Raw genomic sequence first — 25,758 nt, 5'->3', positions numbered from 1 at the left:
ATATTAAAAATTGTTCTGGCTCCTCCAAGCTTAAGAATGACAGTGGGTGGGTGTTCCTTTTCAACAGTTCAAAACAAGTCCAATAAAGTGCATACAAGCTGCTTCCGCGTACATTTGGCGCAAGCTAGAGAAAAGTAATTATTACATTTAAATCTAGTTTTTTTTGTGTGTTTCTTTTACAAAAATGCATCGATTTGCTACAGGAGGCCTTTATTCACACCCTGGAGCCATGTGAGGCACTTTATATTATGGATGGATGCACTTTATTGGACTTGTTTTGAACTGTTGAAGAGAAACACCCACCCATTGCCGTTATAAAGCTTGGAGGAACCAGAACAATTTTTAATAGAACTTGGATTGCATTCGTCTAAAAGAAGGAAATCATATACACTTAGGATGCCTTGAGGGTAAGTAAATCATGGGCTAATTTTCATTTTTGGGTGAACTATCCCTTTAACCAAACAACTGCGAGTTTTCGGTTCTGAGAGAAAAAAGCTAGAAGTGTGAGATATAAACTCATGATTCTAGGCCAAGGGTAAAAGAGAGAATAACGAGTTGATTTTTTCTTATTAGAATTGTGAGATATAATCTCGGAATTGTGAGAAAAAGTCAGAATTTTGACATATAAACACAAATGTACCTTTTTTATTCTTTTATTCCATGGCTTCCATAGATGGCTGCTTAAAAACTGTAATTTTCTCCCACCAGACAAAAAAGGTCAGAAATTGGTCTAATAATGCAACAATTAGGTCAGGAATGGAATGAGAAGATAATTTATCCATTATATTATATTTCTGTGCTCATTATACATTGCTAATATACAATTCCAGTAACCTCTTATATTCCAGTTAGGATTTTAGATTATGTGTACTCTAGCTTAATGATTCTCGGCAAATATACAGCTATATTTTTATATTTAAATATATTTATACTGTATAGAATTATATTAATTTAAAGGGATAGTTCACACTATGATGAAAAATGAGAATACTGTCATAAATTACTCACCCTCATGTCGTACCAAACCCGTTTAAGACCTTCGGAACACAAATGAAGATGTTTTTGATGAAATCCAAGAGCTCTGACCCTGCATAAACAGCCTTCCATGTCTGTCTTCGACGCATGCTTGAACATGTCCAGTTGTGTTGCCATCTGTGCAGGGTCAGAAAGCTCGGATTTTAACAAAAATATCTTCATTTGTGTTCCGAAGGTCTTAAATGGGTTTGGTACGACATGAGGGTGAGTAATTGAGGGAGAATAATTTGTGTTCCAAAGAGTATCGAAGATGGTCTTATAGGTTTGGAACGACATGAGGGTGAGTAATTTATGACAGAATTGTAATTTTTGGGTGAACTAACACTTTAACACCCATATAGCATAATTCATTTTAAAAATGAATACATTTAAGCACCACACTTAACCAAGAGCAAGCAGCACAGAACGACTCAAGAGTCGTTCACACAGGACGTTTTTTGCGTTCAAGAGAGAGCGTAACCAAATGAAAGTGTCTCAAGACACATAAAACAGCTTTGAATGTGACATATGATGAAAAACAGATATGGCATAAGAAATGATGCAACATCCAAAGACAGCCGTCTGAAACTTAAGAAATGGCACATATTGAAGGTAAGTGTCCTATGTGAACAGTCTAGGACAGACTGATGACTGCAAAATTGGGACTTTTTTAGCAAAAAGCTCACACATATGTGATTAATTGCAATTTGATCAATTAATCAGAATATGGTAATTGATTAAGATTTTAAATAGTTTGGTAGCCCTAATATACTGTATGTATACAAAAAACAGACCATTTCATCTACTACTAAATTCATCTCTGAAACAAAGGTAGGTAAAGACAACCGCATTTACAATCAAACTGAACTACTGTAGTTAATGCACAGTGACACCGCTCTTTTGAACACAACAAGGATTTACTTCTTCTCCAACTTTGGCTACATCACCAAAGATAGCCAACGCTGTCTGTCAGTTTAGTCATTTATATTGATATACAGTACTATAAGCCCTGTTTGCAGACCTTCTGGACGATGGAAAGGTTTGTTTAGATGGAATGGCTTTTCATCAAAACGTGCTCCATCATCACTTTTTGGTAGGTTTTTAAAGTCTGGTTTAAAGATATGAGATGGTGCTGCCAATCTGAACAAAAACCGAGGAAAGTCGAACATGTTTCGTTGGCTCAAGTTCCTTATTTCTCTTTTCCGATACTGTTAGGTTTCTGAGTGTGAATCAAGGCCTTTGAGGGCTTAAAGTCAATCAATTGTGCGAGATTGTGAAATGGTTGGATAGTTCAAACTAGTCACCTATCCTGAGTTTTCTTTTAAAGGCCGTATTTCTGAAGCAGTTCTGACTGCCACTGCCGTTTGCGCTCTGGAAACGCCGGAGGGATCTTGATCTTTCGGAATTCTCGGATACACTGTTTCATTTCCTCCTCTGCGCTGGGCCTCTCCAGAGTCTTCCTCCGGGTTAGACCGCTTCCCCCACATTCCCGTGGACCAACCCCACTGGTGAGAGACTGGAAGAGCTCACTGTTCCGCCTCTTATCCGGCAGCTCCATCCACTGCACCGAGGAACCTTTCTTGGGAGGTCGGCCCAGAGTAAGAGTGCTTGGAGGACGAGATACAGAATGCAGGGCGCCACACGGCGCCAGCGAGCCCCCCACGACCTCACCGCGTGATACCAGAATGGGACCCCCGTCTTGGGGGGATGTGGCCTCTGAGTGGGTCTCGGAGCTGGATGTGGAGAGCTCGTTCAACGAGGCTCCGCTCTCGCTGGCCTTATCCAGCAGTTTCTCAGATTTGGGCTCCTCACACTCCAGTTTAGGGGATGCTGACTTGCAGGCAGGTCCTGGTGGATAGATAAAGAAAAATTAGCTGATAAAACAATAGAAACCCCTAGAGGCCAATGTCAAAGTCCCACAGACTGAATTGATGAAATGCTTAGCTGCTTTGTGTTAGCGTTTGCAATAAATCACAAAATATCCATTGCTTCTTCTTTTTTTCATTAGTTTTGTTATGCGTACACTGCAAAAATATCCAAACATCCTTAAAAAGATATGTTTAGTTGATAAGCAAAAAATTGCAACAGGACTTGCTTTTTTTAAATCAAACAACATTTAAGCTTACAAAAAAAATGCCAACAGCATAAAATATGAACTTGTATTTTTATTTATCCATCACTTATTTTCTTATGCAATTTTGCTTGCTTCTCAGGTTAATGTTTTTTAGAATATTCATATATATACACATTTTACCTTAAATGTACACAAATTTAAAGGGATAGTTCACCCAAAAATGAAAAAATCTGTCATCATTTACTCACCCTCAAGTTGTTGCAAGCCTGTATGAGTTTCTTCTGTTAAGCACAAAAGAGGATATTTTGAAGAATGTTGGTCACCAAACAATGTACATTTTCTGGTAGCCAACATTCTTCAAAATATCCTCTTTTGTGTTTAACAAAATAAAGACACTCATATAAGTTTTGAAACAACTTTAGGGTAAGTAAATGATGACATTTTTGGGAGAACTATCCCTTTACGCATAAATGAATCGAAGGGAAGGGAAGGGACTTATATGGCTTAATATAACATAAACGGTGTCTCATACTGAAATATGTAGTAGAAAACCTCTGAAAGATTTCTGTTATTTAAAAAATCCACATCATTTTATACATATTTTGGACTATGGGGGCACCATTATTTCATTTACGTGAAATGGTTGCACTCTGTGAGCTACTGGCGCTACCCGTTGCTATTTTTACTGCAACACAACACCGAAAATAAAATGCTGATAGGATGCCACATTGTATGGCTTTTGGTTGTAATTTTCAGTCAAGAGAAGTGATGTAAGTCTACACTGCTTTCCCAGTAATAAGAAGAGGAGAAAAGAATGGGAAGATCCCTGCGGTAGAATAAAACTTCCTAAAGACCTGCGTCTTTGTTCTCTCCACTTTAGCCCTGATGCCTTTGAGGCTTTTAGTAGACCACAGCTGCTGAAAGAGCTTACAAATGGCAGAGACGAGAAACGCTAGATGCCATCCTGGCAGGATATAAACATGTCAATGCTTGTCATGACGCCGCAGTCACTGAAGGAATTACTCAGCGGGGTTTTCACTTGATTTCCAGGGGCGTTTAGACTCCTTGGGGGAAAAATCAATCGTACGCCATTTGGTTTAAAGTGCATATTGCAGGTTAGAGACTCCGGTGAATTGATGTATAGAAAAATAATGTAGGAACCAGATTTTCTTTAAAATATACTTCAAAATACGCTATTAAGGCTTCTAGAGTCGTTTTTGTGAGAGAATTTTACTTCCGCATCTGAAAAACTGGCAAACCGGTAGTGACGTAACGAGAGGGAGAGCGGTCAGTGTAAACCATAGGAAAACAATGGATCGCAATGACTGTTCGGACGCGGAGAACTTTTAAAATGTTTATTTACACTTGTATGACGAACCACAGACACAATTATGAGCCTGCTATGTGGCCAAGAGGGCAGGGACATGCCAGGATTAAACAGAACAACGGCCAGAGGAGACAAATTAAGTTGTGGTGTGAGGAGAACAGGGCAGGTGTCTTGGTGAGAGATCACTGTTAGCTGACGATATCTAATCAGACAAAATCATAGCATTGGTCATCTAGAAGTATTGATTCTACTTACCAGTAACACAAACGAATGATCGTTGATCAAGCGTGTCATACTCATTAATATCCGACGCAAACGTTACGTGATATAGCGGGTTTTTATTACCGCGCGCACAAGAGAGATAAACACCTTTTTGTTTTATTATATGCTTAGGGAAATGCCCCCAAACTTGATGTGCTGTCTCTGACTCTGCACCCAGGCTTTGAGGCTTGCTGTCTGAAATCAAAATAGGTTCCACATATAGCTTATATGCATTTCAGGCAGGGGCATAGACATCTCCAGGCCAGCAGACATGAGTAAGTTTATGGTAGAGATAATTTATTACTCTGAGCTAAATACTTGTACGTACAAATAAAGAGTAAAATTTAATCTCAATTACAGTTTGACAATATTTAGGTGACAAAAACATGTAAAGTAAAACTTTTTGATGCCATTGGTATAAGACAATTAATATTGACAGCATACAGTCAAGTTGTGCGCGCTGGTATTCATCAGGAAGCCCTCACCTGCATGTGTTGTGTCAGCTATTAGACAGTTTACAGAGGAAGGATTACTTTATAAAGGTTTTGAATGGCCCCATTTTGGTGACAAACAATAAAAAATAATCACAATCACAAATTGTCTTACTGTATAACATTTTTTATGAAGTTTACAACATATATATCAAGCAGATCTGCATTTATGTCTAATTCAATTCAGTTTAATTTATACAGCAATAAATCATAAATATTATTTCATAGTACTGTTAATACCCAACTTAAAACACAACATTGCAACTGTTAATATATATATGTAGATGTACAAAACATATACTACTGAAAGAAAAATATTTTCAGTGTGGGTATCACACTAATGTGTGACATTAGAGAAGGTTAATAACAGCTGGCCTCCACTGCTTCAGATCTTCACACAGCCTCATGTCTTGCAATGTCTCCCAACGCCCTATAAACACAACACATGACAATAAATTACAAATTAGCTGTGCAAACAATGTGAACAAGCTGTAACTAGACTTGATGATTATAATATTAACAAACTGAGGATAACAGACCAGTAATGCCTTCTCCTATGGTACCGTTTTTACACTGTTCTTAAAATGATATTGCTAATGCTTACAAGCTAGCTACGGTGCTTTACAAAAACTTATACACATCTCGTTGTCTCATTATTTAAATAAATATGTTCACGGATTTGGTATTTATGAGAAGTTATGAGAAGAAAAACAAGACTTACGGTGCAGTTCACGTTTTCGTCGAGCTGCATCTCTGACGGCTTCGGACGAACCACAGTCTGACAGCGGACCCGATGAAGCTGCTGTGTGCACCGAAGGAACTGCACCTGCTCTGAGCCTCACTTGGTTCTTGCTTCAGCATCTCATGTTGAACTGCATCATATCGCCGGGATGATAATCCTCCAGTGTAAAGTGAACGCGTTTTTCGAAGCAGATGCATTAGTATAGGCCCGTCACTTCATCCGCACAAACGCACCCAGATACGGAAGATAGCACCGTTCTTTTTATTGTAAGTAAACCCGTGGACACGATGTCCTGACAGGCTGGAGTTTGTGCAGCCTCCATAAACACAATAATTTACCATGACGATGATCAATTAAAATTAAAAATAACTACCGAAAACACACTAACTCACGACTGCTCCTACTGAATAGCAACAGAGCTAGGCGAACGACTCCCTCTCGTGACGTCATATGACGCGGTGTGGAAAAAAAGTTGTTTTTGAGAGCGGTCAAGGAAACCGTCACTTTGTCTTCTAAATTTGTGCCCTTACGTCTTGTAAAGTATTTTCAAATAGTGCATTAACGGTTCGTATAGTATTTTCATTCATGAATATATGTTTATCTCGAATTTTTTTTAACCTGCAATATGCACTTTAAGCCTACACTTATATCCATCTCCACCTGTAAGCTCTTACAGTAGCAGTGTTGGGAGTAACGCATTACAAATGTAATATATTACAGTAGTTTATTACTTTTTGCTGTAACGTGGTAATATAACGCATTACTAATACAATTTGGGTAATAATATTTATATCAGTATAATAATATAATATCAGTAACGCAAGTTAAATCAACATATTTAACTGAAAATTAATTTGTGGATTAAAAAAAGTCCACGAGTAAAATATTTTGTCTTCCTGTTGCTGGAATTTGATGTTTGAGATGACTGCAGAGACGGATTCTACATTTGTGAGATGGACACACTCCCGTTATGGAGGAATAGCACGAGTAACTCCTGGAAACACCTGGACTGGTGCCACTAACACTAAACCAACGAAGAGAGCTGCGGAGTCGGAGAAGAGAAAAAATGACGGACAAGCGCAGACAAGCAACAAAAATTACGCTAAAAATGACAAAAATGACTGTTTTTATTAAATCATAGTCTTTGACATAAATAGCCCAATTAACAGATTTTCAAAACGAAAGGAAAAGACTGAGTACATATGCTGCTGAGTTTGGTTCATTTTTGTGTGGAGCGGCGCTCTCCGAAAGTTTTCTAAATTTCAACGAAAATAAAACTGAAATAATTCTATTTGGGGACAAAGAAAATTCTGTGTTAGATGTTGATCGTGGTTCTCTGGCCCCTTATGAAACTCAGTGTGCTAGAAACTTGGGCATTCTGTTTGATCAAATCCTGAAGTTTGATAATTAGATCAGTGCTGTAGTAAAATCTTGCTTTTTCCATCTTCGTTTACTTTCTAAAGTGAAACCTTTCTTATCACAGAGTAACTTTCAAACAGTGATCCATGCCTTTGTAACAACTTGATTAGATTATTGTAACTCTCTCTATTATGGTGTTTCTCAGTCCTCTCTTTCTCGTCTACAGCTAGTGCAAAACGCTGCTGTTAGACTGCTCTCTGGCACCCATAGGTATGAGTCAGTAACTCCTATTTTATTCTCACTGCATTGGCTACCCATTAAGTATAGAATTGATTTTAAAATTCTATTATTTGTTTATAAAGCCCTTAATAATCTTGCCCCTCAGTACCTTACAGATCTGCTCCGTCCATACACCCCTTCCAGAACTTTGAGATCCAGTGATCTTGGCTTACTTGTGGTACCTAGGGCTAGACTCAAAAAACGTGGAGATTGAGCTTTTGCAACTGCTGGTCCGAAACTTTGGAACAGTCTACCGCTCCATGTTAGATTAGCTCCCTCTATCTCTGCTTTCAAGTCTGCTCTAAAGACATATATTTTCTCTCTGGCCTTTAATACTCCGTGACCTCAATGCCATTGTCGTTTTATTACTCTTTTTACTTTTGATACCTTGCTGTGTGTTAATTCTATGTGTGAGATTTTATTATTCTACAATGTTCAGCACTTTGGTCAACTCTGGTTGTTTTTAAATGTGCTTTATAAATAAATATTGTATTGTATTGTATTGTATGAAAATGTACCTCTAGGATTTTTTTTGCATGATCTTAAAAGGCAGCACTTCACATTAAGATCATGAGCATAACTCTTCCGAAAAACAAGATGGCTATTCTAATTTAGAAGTACACTTCAAAAAGATTTCAGACGTATTTTTAAACAGCATTATGTTTCATCAACCCACAGAAAAGGAGTCATTCAGTACAAATATCTGTGTTTTAATTCACAACACAACCCTTACTGCATTCCCTCTTAACCACAGATTTAAGGATGTCATGCATGTATTTTGAGATAGAGGGGTACTCAGTTATGCAATTCAGCCTCAAGCGAAACACCAAAGTGCTTGGGTCCGGGTCAAAAACATGGAAATGTGATCCATAAATGCTAACTGACTGCATTTCAGTGCAACATCAAGGCCTCAGTGGTGATTCCACACATAAGAGATATATTCTGAGGATATAAAAGCAGTTTACACTGTACAGATTAAGACAAATCCTAAAGTTAATATCTTAATTCCTTCATAAGAAGTCCTTTGCTGTCCAGGCTTCAGAGTTCTTTGAGGCAGCTTTTATTTTCTCAGGCTTTATCTTATTTTGAAATCAAACATGAAGCTTTACAAACGGCCAACACAAGTAACTCGACTAACTACATATGATCTCTTGTCTATTATTTGTGAATTAGCTCATAATGATGAAATAATACATTTTTGCAGAGAATCAAGAGCCAGCTGTAGCTGCACGCTTCAGCAAGTCTCTTAATGTGATGCAGAGGAGCTGCTAATTGGTGATTAAATGTGGATATGCAGGCGTAGCTGAAAACAAAGACTCCATCAGCTGCTTTTCAGGACAGATCATTGAAGGAGACCCTCTGGGAACAGGACACTTGACCATTGGCTGGAGAGAGATCCCAGACAAAGAGACCTTTGGGAAACTTACCAAATCAGCGTGAAACTAACTACACACTACGGTGACACTGAAATGTTTACAGTATGAATTGAACACTGACGAAACTAAAAATAGTTCACAATAGCTCTTCGCATCGTTATCGCACATCGAAGACTGACACAGAAAAGAAGAAATGTTGAATAAAGACATTATTTTTGTTTTGTTTGCGCACAAAAAGTATTCTCGTAGCTTCATTACATTACGATTGAATCATTGATGCCGTATGGACTACTTTATACATGTCCATTTTGAATGTGTCAGTTGTATTGCTGTCTATGCAGGGTCAGAAAGCTCTCGGATTTCATCAAAAATATATTGATTTGTGTTCTGAAGATGAACAAAGGTCTTGGTTTGGAGCGACATGAGAGTGAGTAATTAATGACAGAACTTTCAGAAATATTCTGGGAATATTTGAGGCATAATGTTGATTACCATAAAAGCTTTTTTCTTTCTTAAAATAAGGCAAAAATCTAGGTAAAAGTGAGAGTACAATGGAAGAAAATCCGTCTTTAAATGTTGAGATACACACTGTTTCGATATTATAGCCATAAGACATTAACAATGTGTTATTAACCTTTTCTGAGTAAAGTTATATCCAAATGTGTAAAACTTTGTAGCCATGTTAACGTAACTTCAAACCTCAAAACATATGATTTAGACAGATTTACAACTCAAATGATATAAACTTTTCAACAGAAGAGGGAGAGTAACTGCTTTTATCACTTAATTATTAATGAATTTATTTTTGCAAAAAAAAATTTTAAGAGTACATTTAGTAACACTTGTGCAACAGAATAGGGAAAAGAAACAACTCAGTAAAGTTGTGAAATTTAGTTTACACTTCTCAGAATCAACGTACAAATTGATTACTTATAGTTGTTTCTCCATATTTAAGTTAGGTGGGGAAAAGTAACATTGTAAAAAATCTTAAACTTTTAGAGGTGCACTTGTGTTGCCAGATCTTACAAGAAAAGCAAGCAAACTGGGCTAAGTGAATTGCGGGGAAAAAACACACATAATGAGCCATTAAAAGAAGGTGCCATTAAAAAAAGGTGAGGACAAAAATGACGGCAGAATGAGTGGAATGTCTATGTATATAAGCCATTTTTTGAAAAAATTCTGTCTTTCAGTTCAGGTTGAAAGTTTACATACACTTCAGAGAATCTGCAAAATGTTAATCATTTTAGAAAAATAAGAGGGATCATACAAAATGCATGCTATTTTTTATTTAGTACTGACCTGAATAAGATATTTCACATAAAAAAACATTTACATAGTCCACAAGAGAAAATAATAAAAATTTATAAAAATGACTGAAAAAGTTTACATACACTTGATTCTTACTGTGCTGTTACCTGAAGGATCTACAGCTGTGTGTGTGTGTTTTTGTTTAGTGATAGTTGTTCATGAGTCAATTGTTTGTCCTGAACAGTTAAACTGCCCGCTGTTTTTCAAAAAAATCCTTCAGGTCCCACAATTTTTTTTTGTTTTTCAGCATTTTTGTGTATTTGAACCCTTTCCAACAATGACTGTATGGTTTTGAGATACATTTTTTTCACACTGAGGACAACTGAGGGACCATGCAACTATTACAGAAGGTACAAACTCTCACTGATGCTCCAGAAGGAATTACAATGCATTAAGAGCTGGAGGGTGAAAACTTTAGAACAGAATGAAGATGTGTACTTTTGTCATATTTTGCCTAAATATTTTTTTTCTCATTTAGTACTGCCCTTCAGAAGCTACAGAAGATACTTACATGTTTCTCAGAAGACAAAATAAGTAAAATTTACCTTGATCTTCAGATTCAAAAAGTTTTCACCCCCCTTTCAGTCTTAATGCATTGTGCTTCCTTCTGGAGCATCCGCAAGCATTTGAACCTTCTGTAATAGTTGCATATCTGAGTCCCTCAGTTGTCCTCAGTGTGAAAAGATGGATCTTATAATCATACAGTCATTGTTGGAAAGGGGTTCAAAATACACAAAAATGCTAAGAAACCAAAGAATTTGTGGGACCTGAAGGATTTTTCTGAAGACCAGCGGGCAGTTTAACTGTTCAGGACAAACAAGGGACTCATAAACAACTATCACTAAACAAAACAACAACAACAAAAATATTTTTTTGTCTTATTTTGGTGAAATAATTAGCATTTTGCAGATTCTGCAAGGTGTATGTAAACTTTTGACCTCAAATGTATAAGCTTATGGCAAAGCTAAGGTGCTTTAAAGGAGATATCGGCTGCCCATTTTCCACAAGATGTTACGATTCTTTAGGGACTTCGTGAAATGTCTGCAACATACTTTGCTTAAAATTCCTCAATGGTTGTGTAAAACAAAATCTTCTGACCTTGTCAATAACATGCTCATTAAATGTTAATGGGCTACTGCTCACTCCACTGCTCATCCATTTTTTTGTGTATTCGATTGCACATTACCATCAAAAACAAAACTAATTCAATGCGTCCTCAGTGGCTCTGATGTCGTAAAAAATGAAGACTCTTATGTTCACCTTTACATCCAACTACAAAACACTGTCATAGCTTAAGAGACATTGTTGCTCGAGTGTGGAGAAAATGGCGGACAGCGTACAACTGGATGAGGGCGTAAATACACTAATACAAGACAGTCCATCAGCAGTTGTGGGCGGGGCCTGAGAACTATGACATCATACTGCTCAGAAAATCAAAACGGCTTGATAATTGAGACTGTTTAAGTTTTGGGGGATTAAAATAAAGGAGTGAATGGATTTTTATTATTGTAGGGTGGTTGTGTCCACACACTGCTAAGACACATTTATATGCAGACACCATGTAAAAGTGTCTTACACACTTACACAAGTAGAAAAGGTATCAAACTAATGACAAAAAACCTTCAGAGGGACCCAAATCTACCAGAATATTATAGAAACTTGACAGTCTCTTTGTCTTGGGTCTATAAGCAACCATCTAACAACCACCCAGAACTACCTAGCAATCACTCACATTTTCTTCAGAAACAATCAAAGTAAAAAAAAAAAAGTTAAAAACCTGAGCTTATTAAGTAAACCTACTGACTGGGCTGAAACAAAACCCCAATTCCACCATAATCGCCCATCAGAGGACCACATGCAACCTTCATGCTGTAAATTGCATAGCTGCGTATCTGAAGCAGCGGCGTATCCATTTGCTGAGGTCAAGGGGCCTCAGATGCAGCTGTAGAGAGCACAGCGTGACCTTATTAAACTCAACAGATGTTCCATCTACACTCCCCTGCCATTCCGAATTAGCCTGAGTGCTGTCTACAGGCCTGGAACGTTCCAGAACGTCCTCCGTTTTTGGCCATTTGAGGTTGTGAAGTCATTCTGTGCGATTGGGCGTTTTAAAAACGAATATCCTGCCATTGAATAACATATGGTGAGCTGATCATTAAGGCACATGTGGTGAGACGGAGGCATTTTAACAGTCTGTTCATCCTACTTGCTCCTGTTGCTTCATAATCTCTACAACAGCAATAACCATCAGGGCCTGGAGCAAACGAGCTAGCCGGGCTAATGAATGGCTTCAAATCACACACACAGACTTGCCATCTCACTTGAAAAACAATTACACATGTAGATCCACAGATTAGCTCTTACTGGTGTGCCTTCGCCGAAGGAAAACAGTAATAGCTTCTCTGCTTTGAGTAAATACAGTCTATATCAAACTGTCACTGGGTTAATGAAATGCATAAGAACACATAAATAAGCCGAGGTAATAACTGTACTGGATCTCTGGGTAAAAAAAAACGGTCCCGTCGTAAAACATCTCCAAACCAGGCCATGAGCTGTGACATATGGAGGTCAGACTGATAAATCATGGAAGAGGAGGTAAAATACTAAAACTGCCGTCCCATAACATACAATTGTCTCATTCAAGGATGCAACGACTGATATAAATAAGTTCATACAAAACAGTTTTACTCTAAGTTAATATTTTAAAGGGATAGTTCACACAAAAAGGAACATTCTGTCATCAATTACTCATCCTCGTGTTGTTCCAAACCTGTAAGACCTTTGTTCATCTTCTAAACACAAATTAAAATATTTTTGATGAAAACCGAGAGCAACTGACACGTACAAGACCCAGAAAGGAAGTAAGGACATTGTTAAAATAGTCCATGTGACATCAGTGGTTCAACTGTAATGTAATGAAGCTATAAGAATACTCTTTGTGCGCAAAAAAACAAAAACAAAAAAGAAATAAACAAACCCCAAGAAACACGTATTGGAATAAAAAGTGTGACAACTAGCCTCGGTCCCCATTATAAATAAATATATATATAATGAAAATATTAATCACAAAAACTAAACAAATACGCCAAATGCTTCTTGTACTAATGTGAAACCACACGCATTAAGGTTGGATAATGACTGCTGAAAATGTTAATTATCCTCCCAGCTGTCAGAATGCTGTTGGCAGAGAGACGCAGGTTTATCCCTCATTCTGCCCTCGTGAAATAAAGACCAATTAGCTTTGGCAGAGACACGAGCCGCTTTAGAAGGATCCTTTCTTTTGAGAAGGATTCTGACGGCTCATTCAGCTCTTATAATGGACAGTTATTCCAATATGTTGAGTGAAGTTGCTCTTTTTTTTTTTTTCTCGAGTTACTGGGGTAGAACAGAACAGTTCCACTAGAATCTAGCAATATTTATTTTATTATTGCAGCTCAAAATGAAAACTTGCATAATTCAGTACTGTAACAATAAAATGTCTGTGGAAATATATATATATATATATATATATATATATATATATATATATATCTTGAAATTGTATCACAAAGTATCGGTAAGAATAAGGTTGAAATAATAATTTTAAATATACACTACAAAAGATTTTTAATGTTTTTAAAGAAGTCTCTTCTGCTCACCAAGCCTGCATTTCATTCAAAGTACAACAAAAGCAGTAATATTAAGAAATATTTTAACTATTTAAAGTAACTGCTTTCATTTGAATATATTTTAAAATGTAATTTATTCCTGTGATCAAAGCTCAATTTTCAGCATCATTACACTAGTCTTCAGAAATCAGTCCAATATGCTGATTTGCTGTTCAAAAAGCATTATTATTATTATTATCAATATTTAAAACAGTTTTTCTAATATTAGTATTTTTTTCCAGGATTTTTAATGAACAGACAGAGATCCAAAGATAAGCATTTATCTGAAATAAAACGCTTTTGTAACATTATACACTACAGTAGTCAACATTCGAAGTGGATCAAAAAAGTTCATCAAAAGTTGTCCTAAGATAAGAACAGGTATTCTTTTTGGTTTTAGGACAAATTTGATGAAAGGTTTTGATCCACTTCGAATGTTGACTACTGTATACCATTCAAAAGCTTGGAGTCAGTATAATTTTTTTTTGGGAGGGGGGGGGGGGTATGAAATTATAGAAATGATTACTTTTATTTAGCAAGGATGCTTTAAATTGACCAAAAAGACATTTATAACGTATAAAAAGATTTCTATTTTAGATTAATACTGTTCTCTTGAACATTCTATTCATCAAAGAAACCTGAAAAATTATATTCAGCTGTTTTCAACATAATAATAATAATAATAATAATAATAATAGCAAATGTTTTTAAGCAGCAAATCAGAATATTACAATGATTTCTGAAAAATCATGTGACTGGAGTAATGATGCAAAAAATTCAGCTTTGAAATCATAGGAATAAATTACATTTTAAAATATATTCAAATAGAAAACATTTTAAATAGTAAAAAATAGTGAAAAAAAAAATTCATAATAATGTTACTGTTTTGCTGTACTTTGCTGTATAAATGCAGGCTTTGTGACTTTAAAAAAAAACATTAAAATATTACTGTTCAAAAACTTTTGACTGGTAGTATATAGGCCTACTATAATAACTGATTTATACGATATGTATTTTTAATATTGCATCAAAATGTATGAATAAGAATGTTTAAAATACTAATAATATCTAAACATTTTGTCCACAAAATGAGTGTGAATTAATCTGATACTAATGTAAAAGCATTCCAGGGATGCCACACAAACTTTTAGCAATAGCTGGAAGATTTCAGAGTCGAGGAATGAAATTCTGCCACTCCCCACGCGCATCTGTTTAGCATTTCTCGGCAGTGCCATGCCGCCACAACTGAACGCACCCTGACCTTTGCCTGGGGAGAATGGATTATTGGAGAGAGAAAAAGACGAGGGGGGAAAAAAACAGACAAGTTGAACACAATGCTGATATTTCATTGAGATGCACAGAGCATTTCTGCAGAAGGAATAGAAAAGGATTGAAAAGAAGCAAAAATCTGATAGGGATTTCAATAAGGCCGTAATCCCACTGGGGAAAACACAGGATTACGCGAGTCTAGCCGTCAGCCGGGAGGCCAAACAGCAGGGCATGAGAACTACAGGAAGTGACCTTCAGGACTGACTCGCACTGATAGAAATATGTTTAGGCGGTGATAATGCAATAGATTGGCGTAGTTATGATATAATCGTGATGACTGTGATAAAACCAGCCAATCAGATTGTGTTCCACTGAAAGCAGGAAACAGACTGAGCTTTATCTAGATGTCATTGTGAAGCTGATAATGCCAGAGGGAGTGTAACAAAATACATGGTAATTCAGATTCCATGCAATAAAATGTCCGCTCACTTCCACTATAATGACAAGGCAAGTACAACCTGGTCTCACGATGAAAACGTACCTCTAGGAACTTTTTCGCAAGATGCGAAATACGTACCGCCATGTACGTTCGTGACATATTCAATGTGGTACGTTTTATGTGACGTTGGTTTTGTACGTGTCACTGCAGTAATGTCCGTTGAGTGATGCTATAACTCTAATGCTACATGACGGTTTTAAAGGGAACCCTGGGTATTAAGACTTGTATGGCTAAATATAATGTAAATGGTGTCTCTTACTGAATTATGTTAAAAAACCCATGAAAAAATTTGTATTTGATCCCCCGGAACGCGATTTTTACTAGGAGACCCCCCTTGAATTGCCATTGGGCTAGTTTTGAGTAGCAGTCGGATTTTGTTGTGAAAACCTGGCAACCCTGCTTCAGTGGCTGTGGCGTCATGACAGGAGTTGGCACGTTTACATCGTTCGTGAGCTCTTTTAGTAGCTGTGCTCCAGAGAAAGCAGTAAAGGAAAGCAGTGAAGTCTTACAACGGTTCTCTTGTGGCCCTTTGACTGAAAATTACAACCAAAAACCGGCAAAACATGGAATCATGTCTTATTTTCCAAGTTGTGTGTTCTGCGCATAGACTGTAAAAAAGTTCAGAGTTACAGTATGCTGCGGTAAAATTGGCAACAGATCGCGTCAACAAGAGAAATGATGCAAGTCTTCACTGCTTTCCTAGCAACAACAAGAGAAGAAACGAATGGGGGATGCCTGTAGACAAACTTCCTAAAGGCCCACATCTGTGTTCTCTCCACATTAGCCCTGATGCCTTTGAGGCTTTTAATAGAGCACAGCTACTGAAAAAGCCTACTAATGATGTAAACATGCCTGTCATGACGCCGCAGCCGCTGAAGGAGTTTCTCAGCGCGGATTTCACTTGATATCCAGGTGCATTTAGACTCTTTTTGGGGAAAATCAATGGTACTCGTTTTAATTGGTATCTGGCCTCTATCCATCGCCACCAGTAAGCTCTTTCATTAGCTGTAGTCATTGTATCAGTATTTTATTTTTCGAGGTGTGTATTGCGAGTTGTGTTGCAGAATATTTACATTATTTTGCCATGAAAGTCTTAATACCCAGGGTTCCCTTTAAAATAACATACCATCTGCACTATACCTAAACCTACTCGATATTATGAACAAAATCAAATGTGATGTAAAAACGCAATCACAAGCTTGCTGTTTTAGCTTGATTTTCAATCTCTCATCTTTCAGCTCTTTCATCATGAGTCATGTTTTTTCACGGGATTCATACCCAAGGATTCCGCATCTTAAGTCCAGTTCTGTGCTGGCTGAGCTACCGAGCAAGCTTGTTACATCTGGTATCGTGTCCAAAGTCCAAAGTATTACACCCTCTTGTTAAAATCTCTTCATGATTGCTTAATCCTAACCCCTCCCCCATACCTAACCCTTAACCAACAATATTTTTTGTATGGCCATCATCGTTATCACTTAAAAAAAAAGTTTAAATCCCTTGGCTTGTGCCGTGCAAATTAATTAATGGTTATCTCTTAAACTTCCATTTACCTTTTTAGTCTCTTCATTTTCCTTGACATCTCTCAGTCTTTCATGTGTGTCTTTTTTCACTAATTTTCTTGTACCTGTCACTTTTTCCTTAACGTGTCTACCACCTTGTTGCAAAACAACCACCTCGTTGTAATTTGTTTGGACTTAGTATACATTTATTTTACAAAAATGTAAGTATTACATTAGGACCATGTGCTATTGTTTTATCTTGCCTAAATGTCAAAATGATTAGCCTACAATAATAGCTACCTAGATATCTTGAATATCTCTTTATTGAAATTCTAATACTGAACATGTTTTTGCATTATCAAGGGTCATGTTTTGTCCTGTTTTGGTTTTATTAGACCTTTGGCAAAAGTATAGTAATAACTATGTTTTTTTTGGCAGACTGATTACCATTTGTATAACTAGAGTTTTACTACAAATACCATGGTGAAACTACAGTATAACGTGTAGCAAAACCATTGTTAATTTGTGGTTACCATGGTTTAACTATAATAACCATGGTTTTTGTATTTTAGTGAAACCATGGTTAATTTTTGTAAGGGTTGTGTTGTTGTTTGCCTTAGCTCCCTCTAAACCTGTTATAAAACGATGTGAATATTTGTCTGCTAAATTCCTACCCTTTACAACAATTATGTCATTTCGCTAATTTTGCAGCAAACTGACTGCTATTGTTAATATTTGCAAGCAGTTTAATGCTTAACTAAGTAAACAAAGACAAAACTACAATAGTCTATTCACAGATGTATCTGACCTGTACTTAAAGTCCTAAACAGGACATTTTTGCCTCTCTGCTCCACCTGGGCGCTTCCACTCCATTCTCAAGTCTTGCACTCTTTTGGCGGACGTGCAAGGCGAGTTGCATTGTCAGTCAAAACTAACCAGATTACGATTTAGAGTTTTATTAGTGAACGGTGAATGCCAAAATAATCACTTTAGTACATTTTGTCAGCCGACAGAAACAAAAACAACAATGTATATATATATATATATATATATATATATATATATATATATATATAAAAATTGCGAATTCTCCCAATGGCCAGTCGCCCCTGAGGGGGGTAGTGATTTGGCAGGGGTCAACACCGGAAAGTGATATATAGAGCTGTAATCATAACTGTGTATGAAAACGATTACAAGTGCTCACTGTTTTACTGCCTCTAAAGTGATGAGTATGTACTATTGGTACGAATTTCATGTCTTGCAAAAAAGTTCCCACAGGTACGTTTTCGTCATAAAATAATTAGGATTAGGCTGTGGAATCCTTTGGTACGAATCCCATAAAAAACATGACTCACGCTGAAAGAGTTGAAAAATGAGAGATCAAAAAACAAGCTAAAACGGCATGCCTGCGATTCTGTTTTTACGTATACATTCGCTTTTGTTCATACAATCAGGTAGGTAAGAAAGGTACAGTCATGGCCAAAAGTTTTGAGAATGACACAAATATTAGTTTTCACAAAGTTTGCTGCTAAACTGCTTTTAGATCTTTGTTTCAGTTGTTTGTGTGATGTACTGAAATATAATTACAAGCACTTCATACGTTTCAAAGGCTTTTATCGACAATTACATGACATTTATGCAAAGAGTCAGTATTTGCAGTGTTGGCCCTTCTTTTTCAGGACCTCTGCAATTCGACTGGGCATGCTCTCAATCAACTTCTGGGCCAAATCCTGACTGATAGCAACCCATTCTTTCATAATCACTTCTTGGAGTTTGTCAGAATTAGTGGGTTTTTGTTTGTCCACCCGCCTCTTGAGGATTGACCACAAGTTCTCAATGGGATTAAGATCTGGGGAGTTTCCAGGCCATGGACCCAAAATTTCAACGTTTTGGTCCCCGAGCCACTTAGTTATCACTTTTGCCTTATGGCACAGTGCTCCATCGTGCTGGAAAATGCATTGTTTTCACCAAACTGTTGTTGGATTGTTGGAAGAAGTTGCTGTAGGAGGGTGTTTTGGTACCATTCTTTATTCATGGCTGTGTTTGTGGGCAAAATTGTGAGTTAGCCCACTCCCTTGGATGAGAAGCAACCCCACACATGAATGGTCTCAGGATGCTTTACTGTTGGCATGACACAGGACTGATGGTAGCGCTCAACTTTTCTTCTCCAGACAAGCCTTTTTCCAGATGCCCCAAACAATCGGAAAGAGGCTTCATCGGAGAATATGACTTTGCCCCAGTCCTCAGCAGTCCATTCGCCATACTTTTTGCAGAAGATCAATCTGTCCCTGATGTTTTTTTTTTTTGGAGAGAAGTGGCTTCTTTGCTGCCCTTCTTGACATCAGGCCATCTTCCAAAAGTCTTGGCCTCACTGTGCGTGCAGATGCGCTCACACCTGCCTGCTGCCATTCCTTAGCAAGCTCTGCACTGGTGGCACTCCGATCCCGCAGCTGAATCCTCTTTAGGAGACCATCGTGGCGCTTGCTAGACTTTCTTGGACGCCCTGAAGCCTTCTTAACAATGCAGTGGAAAGTTTTTTTCGGGATTAAGTTAATTTTCATGGCAAAGAAAGACTATGCAATTCATCTGATCACTCTTCATAACATTCTGGATTATATGTAAATTGCTATTATAAAAACTTAAGCAGCAACTTTTCCAATTTCCAATATTTATGTAATTCTCAAAACTTTTGGCCACGACTGTAGAAAAAACACACTGTTTTAGTGCCACCCAGTGAACATTTCACATCAAATATTTCATGAAACCTACATATTTCGCATTATTGTCATGAGACCAGATTGCTATTTAGGCTGCATTATAAAAACACTGACAGCCAATCAGAATCCATCCATAATAAATAGAACATTATCCTAAGTTGTTGTGGATGCTATACTGTAGTTATCTTTATAGTTATAGCTCTTGTTGTGAACGGTCCCTTAAACTTCATTACAATTAACTTCATAACCTGTACAGAGAAGCAGCAGATGTCCTCACATGCATGGGTTTCTCTAGGGGCCGAAAACCATGTCCTAGAAATAATTAGCATGAAAACATTGTAAACATATTGTGTGTGCTCATGTTTCCACCACAACCACTGTCATAGAAATCTCCGCATCCTCTCTCATTTTCGCTTGCAAACCTCAAAGGAGAGAAGCGTTTATTTCTGATGAGATATTTTGGTTGACACAGATGCCCATGATTTACGCCTTTCAGTTTCATCCGCCTCGCTAAGCACGATGGAACACACTGTAAATAATACAACTACGGCGTCTTGTTTTCACTTTCTTTTTATAACAGGACATTGCGATGGCTCTATTGCCTGAAATGAATATAATATGATGAAATTTGAGTTCACTCACACACAGACAGGTTCTGATCAAACAGCAGGGAAAAACAATGCTAAATGCAAAGAATAAAAAGCAACTAGCCAAATGATTGCACATAGAGAGGATGCAAAAATAAATAGGGTCATCTACTTTAACAGAGGAAAAATGCTTCCTATGTCCTTTGATGATGGCAAAGGCTACACATCTAATTACAATATTTTTTGTGCAAACTGATTTCAAGGTAGTCAAATAAGACAAAAACAGTCACCTTAAGCATTCATTTTGTACACTATTTTTTAGAGAATGTTCGAAACATTCAAAAGTAAGAACATTTTTAACTCTAAACAGAAATTTAAGTCACTTTGGATAAACACACCTGCCAAATGCATAAAACAATGTATGTAAATAATAATAATTCATATTGTTATTAATGAAATATTAAGCTTAGTTTCCACTATAACCACATATAAATAAACCATCAATATAACCTACGCATTTTTCTTATTGTAAGGCTTGAGGCCAACCCCATTTAATGCCAAGACTGAAAACAAAAAAGATGAAAAACAGGGAACACAAAGGGAAACACATTATTTGATCCACACCCATAGCTTCGCACAGAAATGAAGAGGGAATTTACAAGGACTCGAATCTAATTGACGACCATCTGGACAACATTACTGAGTTTGTAGAGCAAATTTACAATCAACAATTAATGAAAGTAAAGATATGAAACAGAAGGACTTTGAAATTGCTGTAATAATTGTGCACAATGAGGCCAGGAACATGTATTCAACATGCCAGGTAGAGTTCAGCAATAGAGGTGAATTACAAAACAAACAAACAAACAAATAATATATATAAATTTGCTCTGAAATGTTTCACAAAATGATTTTTTATAGATTAGAGGATCTATCATTTTGATCAAACAGTCATTGTTGTCATAGAAGTTCAGAATAGAATATATACATTTTTTAGAATATACAGTACAGACCAAAAGTTTGGACACACCTTCTCATTCAAATGAATGAGAAGGTGTGTCCAAACCTTTGGTCTGTACTGTATATTTTTCTGTTTATTAAAGTTTTTACTCTACATTTGTGCAGTTTTCAGTGGGTTAGTGATATTTTTTAAATATATATAAATTAATAAATAAATATTTTTTTAAATGGTTTTTTATACAAAAACTGCTTTTTTGTGTAAAATTCACTTTATAAAAGACCCACATTTCTAACTTTAATTCATGGGGATAACATGGAAAATTTCACATGGTTTAGTGTAAGATTTTTGCCCATCTTTTGGAAAATCCAGTTTTAAAAGTAAAAAAAAACAACTACAAATAACTTTTACCAGTAGGTGGCTGCAGAGCTCCACTATTTGCTATTTGACCACCTGAAAGATATTTTTTCACAAGTTTCAGTTGAATTCATATCTACAGTACAGACCAAAAGTTTGGACACACCTGAATGAGAAGGTGTGTCCAAACTTCTGGTCTGTACTGTATAAAAGTTTCATTAAAGAAAGATTAAAGCAAAAATGAACAATAATAATTTACAGTATATACAGAGTTACACTATTTATTACATATACAGGGAGTTCAAACAATCTGTGACCATTTTGGTTTCTCTAATATATAATCAAATGACTACAGAGGGTGCCAATGGCTTTTTTTAATACTGACTAAACAACTTGTTTATTAAATTCAAATGCCCACTTAATTTTTTAATATTGGGCCATTTCTTCAGGACAGAAATGCTACAGTCACTGTAATTTCTTAAATTTGTGGAGGACATCAAAATGTGTAAACTCTTATTTAGGGTTTAAACTTATATTTCGAAATTGCAATGAACAATTAGCATGTTTAGAAAGATAATGATGTATTCTGGTATTCTGCAGGTTACTCAAAATGGGCAAAATGCATTTGAGGATTTTTTATAATCGAGTACTTGGTTTGAAGCAAGGAATCATAAGCCCTAATTATTTTTTTATTACATTATTTCCAGATTCAAACTAGATTTTAAATTCTAGATTTTGAATGCACTCTCAGACTTTTGGACCCCAATGTATATTTAAAGGGTTAGGTCACCCAAAAATTAAAATTAGCCCATGATTTACTCACCCTCAAGGCATCCTAGGTGTATATGACTTCCTTCTTTCAGACAAATGCAATCAGAAAAAATGTTTCTCTTCAACAGTCCAATAAAGTGCATCCATCTATAATAAAAAGTGCCTCACAAGGCTCCAGAGGGTGAATAAAGGCCTCCTGTAGTGAATCGATACATTTTTGTAAGAAAAATATCCATATTTAAAACTTAATAATCACTTTTCTCCAGCTTGTGCTAACTGCTGTACACAGAAGCAGCTCCGGGGAAATACGTAGGACGTCTGCATTGCGCTGCTCAGAAGTGACGAACACGGATACACAGTGGAGAGAACAAAACAAAACACAAAGTACAAAACAAGGATTTGTAAAGAAAAATGTCAGAAGATTTTGATGTAAGCCAATAGGAGACCGGTTTTCCTTTGCAAATATAAGGAAACTTTGCTTCCTTTGCTCCTGTAAACAAACGTTGGCTTTTACGAGACTCACAGGCGCCCGGAACGGCTTCCATGTACAATAGTTTGCACAAGCTAGAGAAAAGTGATTATTACGTTTTAAATATGGATACTTTTCTTACAAAAATGCATTGATGCGCTACAGGAGGCTTTTTATTCTAGATGGGTGCACTTTATTGGACTTGTATTGGACCTGCCCACTGCAATTATAAGGCTTGGAGGTGCCAGAACAATTTTCAATATAACTCAGATTGTATTCATCTGAAAGAGGAAAGCCATATACACCAAGTATGACTTGAGGGTGAGTAAATAATGGCCTAATTTAAATTTTTGGGTGAACTAACCCTTCAAAACATTTCATATTTGAAAATGCCAGCAAACAGAGTTTTAAATGGTCTTGAATAGAGCAAGCAGACCACAACCAGGTTAGTTTGAAGACAGGGATTAGGGAGTATTGAGCAATAGCAGAGATTTCTTTCATGTAAATCTGAGTTGGAGTTTCAAGCTGAGAAGTTGACACTAAAGCCAAGTGCATGCTACAAGACTGAAGCACGTCACTCTCAGGCTCACAGGATCTTGTTTTGAGCCGTGTCGGAGCACACGCTATACAACACAACACCACCCTGACTGAAGCTACAATCCCAGAATTTATTCTCACACAAACTCGTGCACACAGAAACGGGAGAGTTTATTCTTGACATGTAAACAGGAGGAAGAGCTTGCGGTTGTTTTATACAGATTCGCACAGAATGGTGGGAAAGATGAAAACAAGACAAAAACATGGATGAGATTGTGCTTGGGGAGATGTGCAGAGCAGTTTGCAGTTTATTATTTATTGTTTTTTCGCTGTTTTGCGCATATGCTCTCTCTAGTGACATGACAGAACAGCATGTACACTTGGAAACTATTCAGACAGATTTCAAACAGGTTTGAAACTTGTAGACTAGTCTTACAAGTGTACACACTAGATGAGCATTGGCCATAGCACTAGTTTAAACCTTCACTGTTAAAAAAAGGTTTCAAATTGGGGTTTTTGCAACTATGTTGTAGAAGAACCGTTTTTGGTTCATCAAAGAACCTTTCAGTAAATAGTTCTTAAAGGGATAGTTCAGCCAACAATGAAAAGTCTGTCATTAATTACTCACCCTCATGTTGTTCCAAACACGTAACTGAGGTATTTTTGATGAAATCTGAACCCTTTCTTACCTTGCATAGACAGCAATACAATTGACGAATGAAGACTGACACAGAAGAGAAAATATTCTTGAATAAAGAAGAAATTATTGACGGGATTTTCATTTTTGGGTGACCTATCTCTTTAAAGAACAATGTTTCTTAGTGTGAACCAATTTTTCTTAGTGTGAGAACATCTAAAAATGCTTTTCCACTATCAAAAACATTTTTGCAATGGAAGGTTTCATTGGATTTTAAAGGTTCTTCATGGAACCAAAGATGCCAATAAATGCCTTTATTATTATTTTTTTATTAAAATGTCTATATTTGTGGTCAGTTTGTTTATTTGAGGACATTCTCTCCATCCGTTCTTTGCAACTTCACATTGTACATGTACTTTTCATTTAACAGATGCTATTATCCAAAGCCACTTACAATTGAGGAACATCACAATCAATTTGTGATAAGAGACAATAATATTCATAGTGCACAATGGCAAGTTTAAAGTAGAGCAGCAGTGAAATGCAAAATAATGTAAGAGGAGAAATAACATTTTTTAAACAAATAGTGCAGACATTTATTTTTAGATACATTTCTGTGCAAAATCAACAAATAACCCCAGAAAATCAAGGTCTGGCTGAGTCAGAAACACACAGCGGGAGCAACAAATTCTCTCCAACTCATTCTTCACCTTGGCAAGAACATACAACGATTCAGTATTTCCAGGGAAAAGATAGTGCGGCCGATAGGATACTGAAAGCATTACATATGTTTCAACAGCCTGGTTCTTCTTTACTTAGAGACGAGATAGAGGCTTGTGGTGTTCAGATAAATGAGCGATGGTCCTGCCATCTTCTACTCCGAGAGAAAATGTTCCTTTGTGAGATTTGCAGCAGCAACTTTCCACTGGAATGACTTTCCATTATCGATTTAAGAAAGTTTTTTACGTCTTGACCACTGAAGTGATTGTGAACGTTTCATGGAGTGGACATACAAAACAGATTAGAGCTAAACGGCAGGTGAAGACTGTCCTTTGCTCTGTGTGAGGTGCCTTTTCTTTCCCAAATGACTTCAATTGAGCAAATTTATTGCTGCCCAGAAGCTTTTTACAATTTAGCCAGTGGGCTGAAAGAGAGGCGGTGCCTCTTATCTCTGTTCTGTTAATTAGAACCAGCGGGAGGAGCTCGGCTGCCTTTGCTTTATTATAACACCTTTTTTTCTCATTGTCATTTATGGGCTTTTGCTTATAATTGAAAGAATAGCAGAGGTAGACAGGAAAGTGGAGGATATGGGGAATGAGATCAGGACATGACACAAACCTGCTTTCCTGGGGAGAGCTCTAATAGTCTGTCCTGAGTATGTAAAAGCCCAAAAGGCCATGCATTACAATGCAACTGTTAAGCATGATGCATACTTGATAAAATATTTTTTTTGTCTGAGCAATGACAGTGCATGAAAAACCTAAGTGGAAACAGGTATTACTTTTGTTGATCTGCATTGCAAGAATTACATATCACTGTTTGCAAAGGGTTGCAGCTGTAATGAAGCTTTTCTAATTAGT

At 36.8% G+C, this 25,758-nt stretch overlaps 1 protein-coding gene across 1 annotated transcript in view; it reads right to left on the bottom strand.

The window, feature by feature from the left end:
* Positions 1-305: 305 nt before the first annotated feature.
* Positions 306-25,758, bottom strand: part of kctd8 (potassium channel tetramerization domain containing 8) — a 45,701-nt gene continuing 20,248 nt past the window's right edge. Inside the window, exon 2 of the mRNA XM_073821148.1 lies at positions 306-2,862. Coding sequence (XP_073677249.1) covers positions 2,336-2,862 — 527 coding nt within the window. The 3' untranslated portion in view covers positions 306-2,335. The remainder of the gene's footprint in view (positions 2,863-25,758) is intronic.

The sequence above is a fragment of the Garra rufa genome, chromosome 16 (genome assembly GCF_049309525.1).
Source record: "Garra rufa chromosome 16, GarRuf1.0, whole genome shotgun sequence".
In the NCBI taxonomy this organism is placed as follows: domain Eukaryota; kingdom Metazoa; phylum Chordata; class Actinopteri; order Cypriniformes; family Cyprinidae; genus Garra; species Garra rufa.
This window is presented reverse-complemented; position numbering and strand designations above follow the sequence as displayed.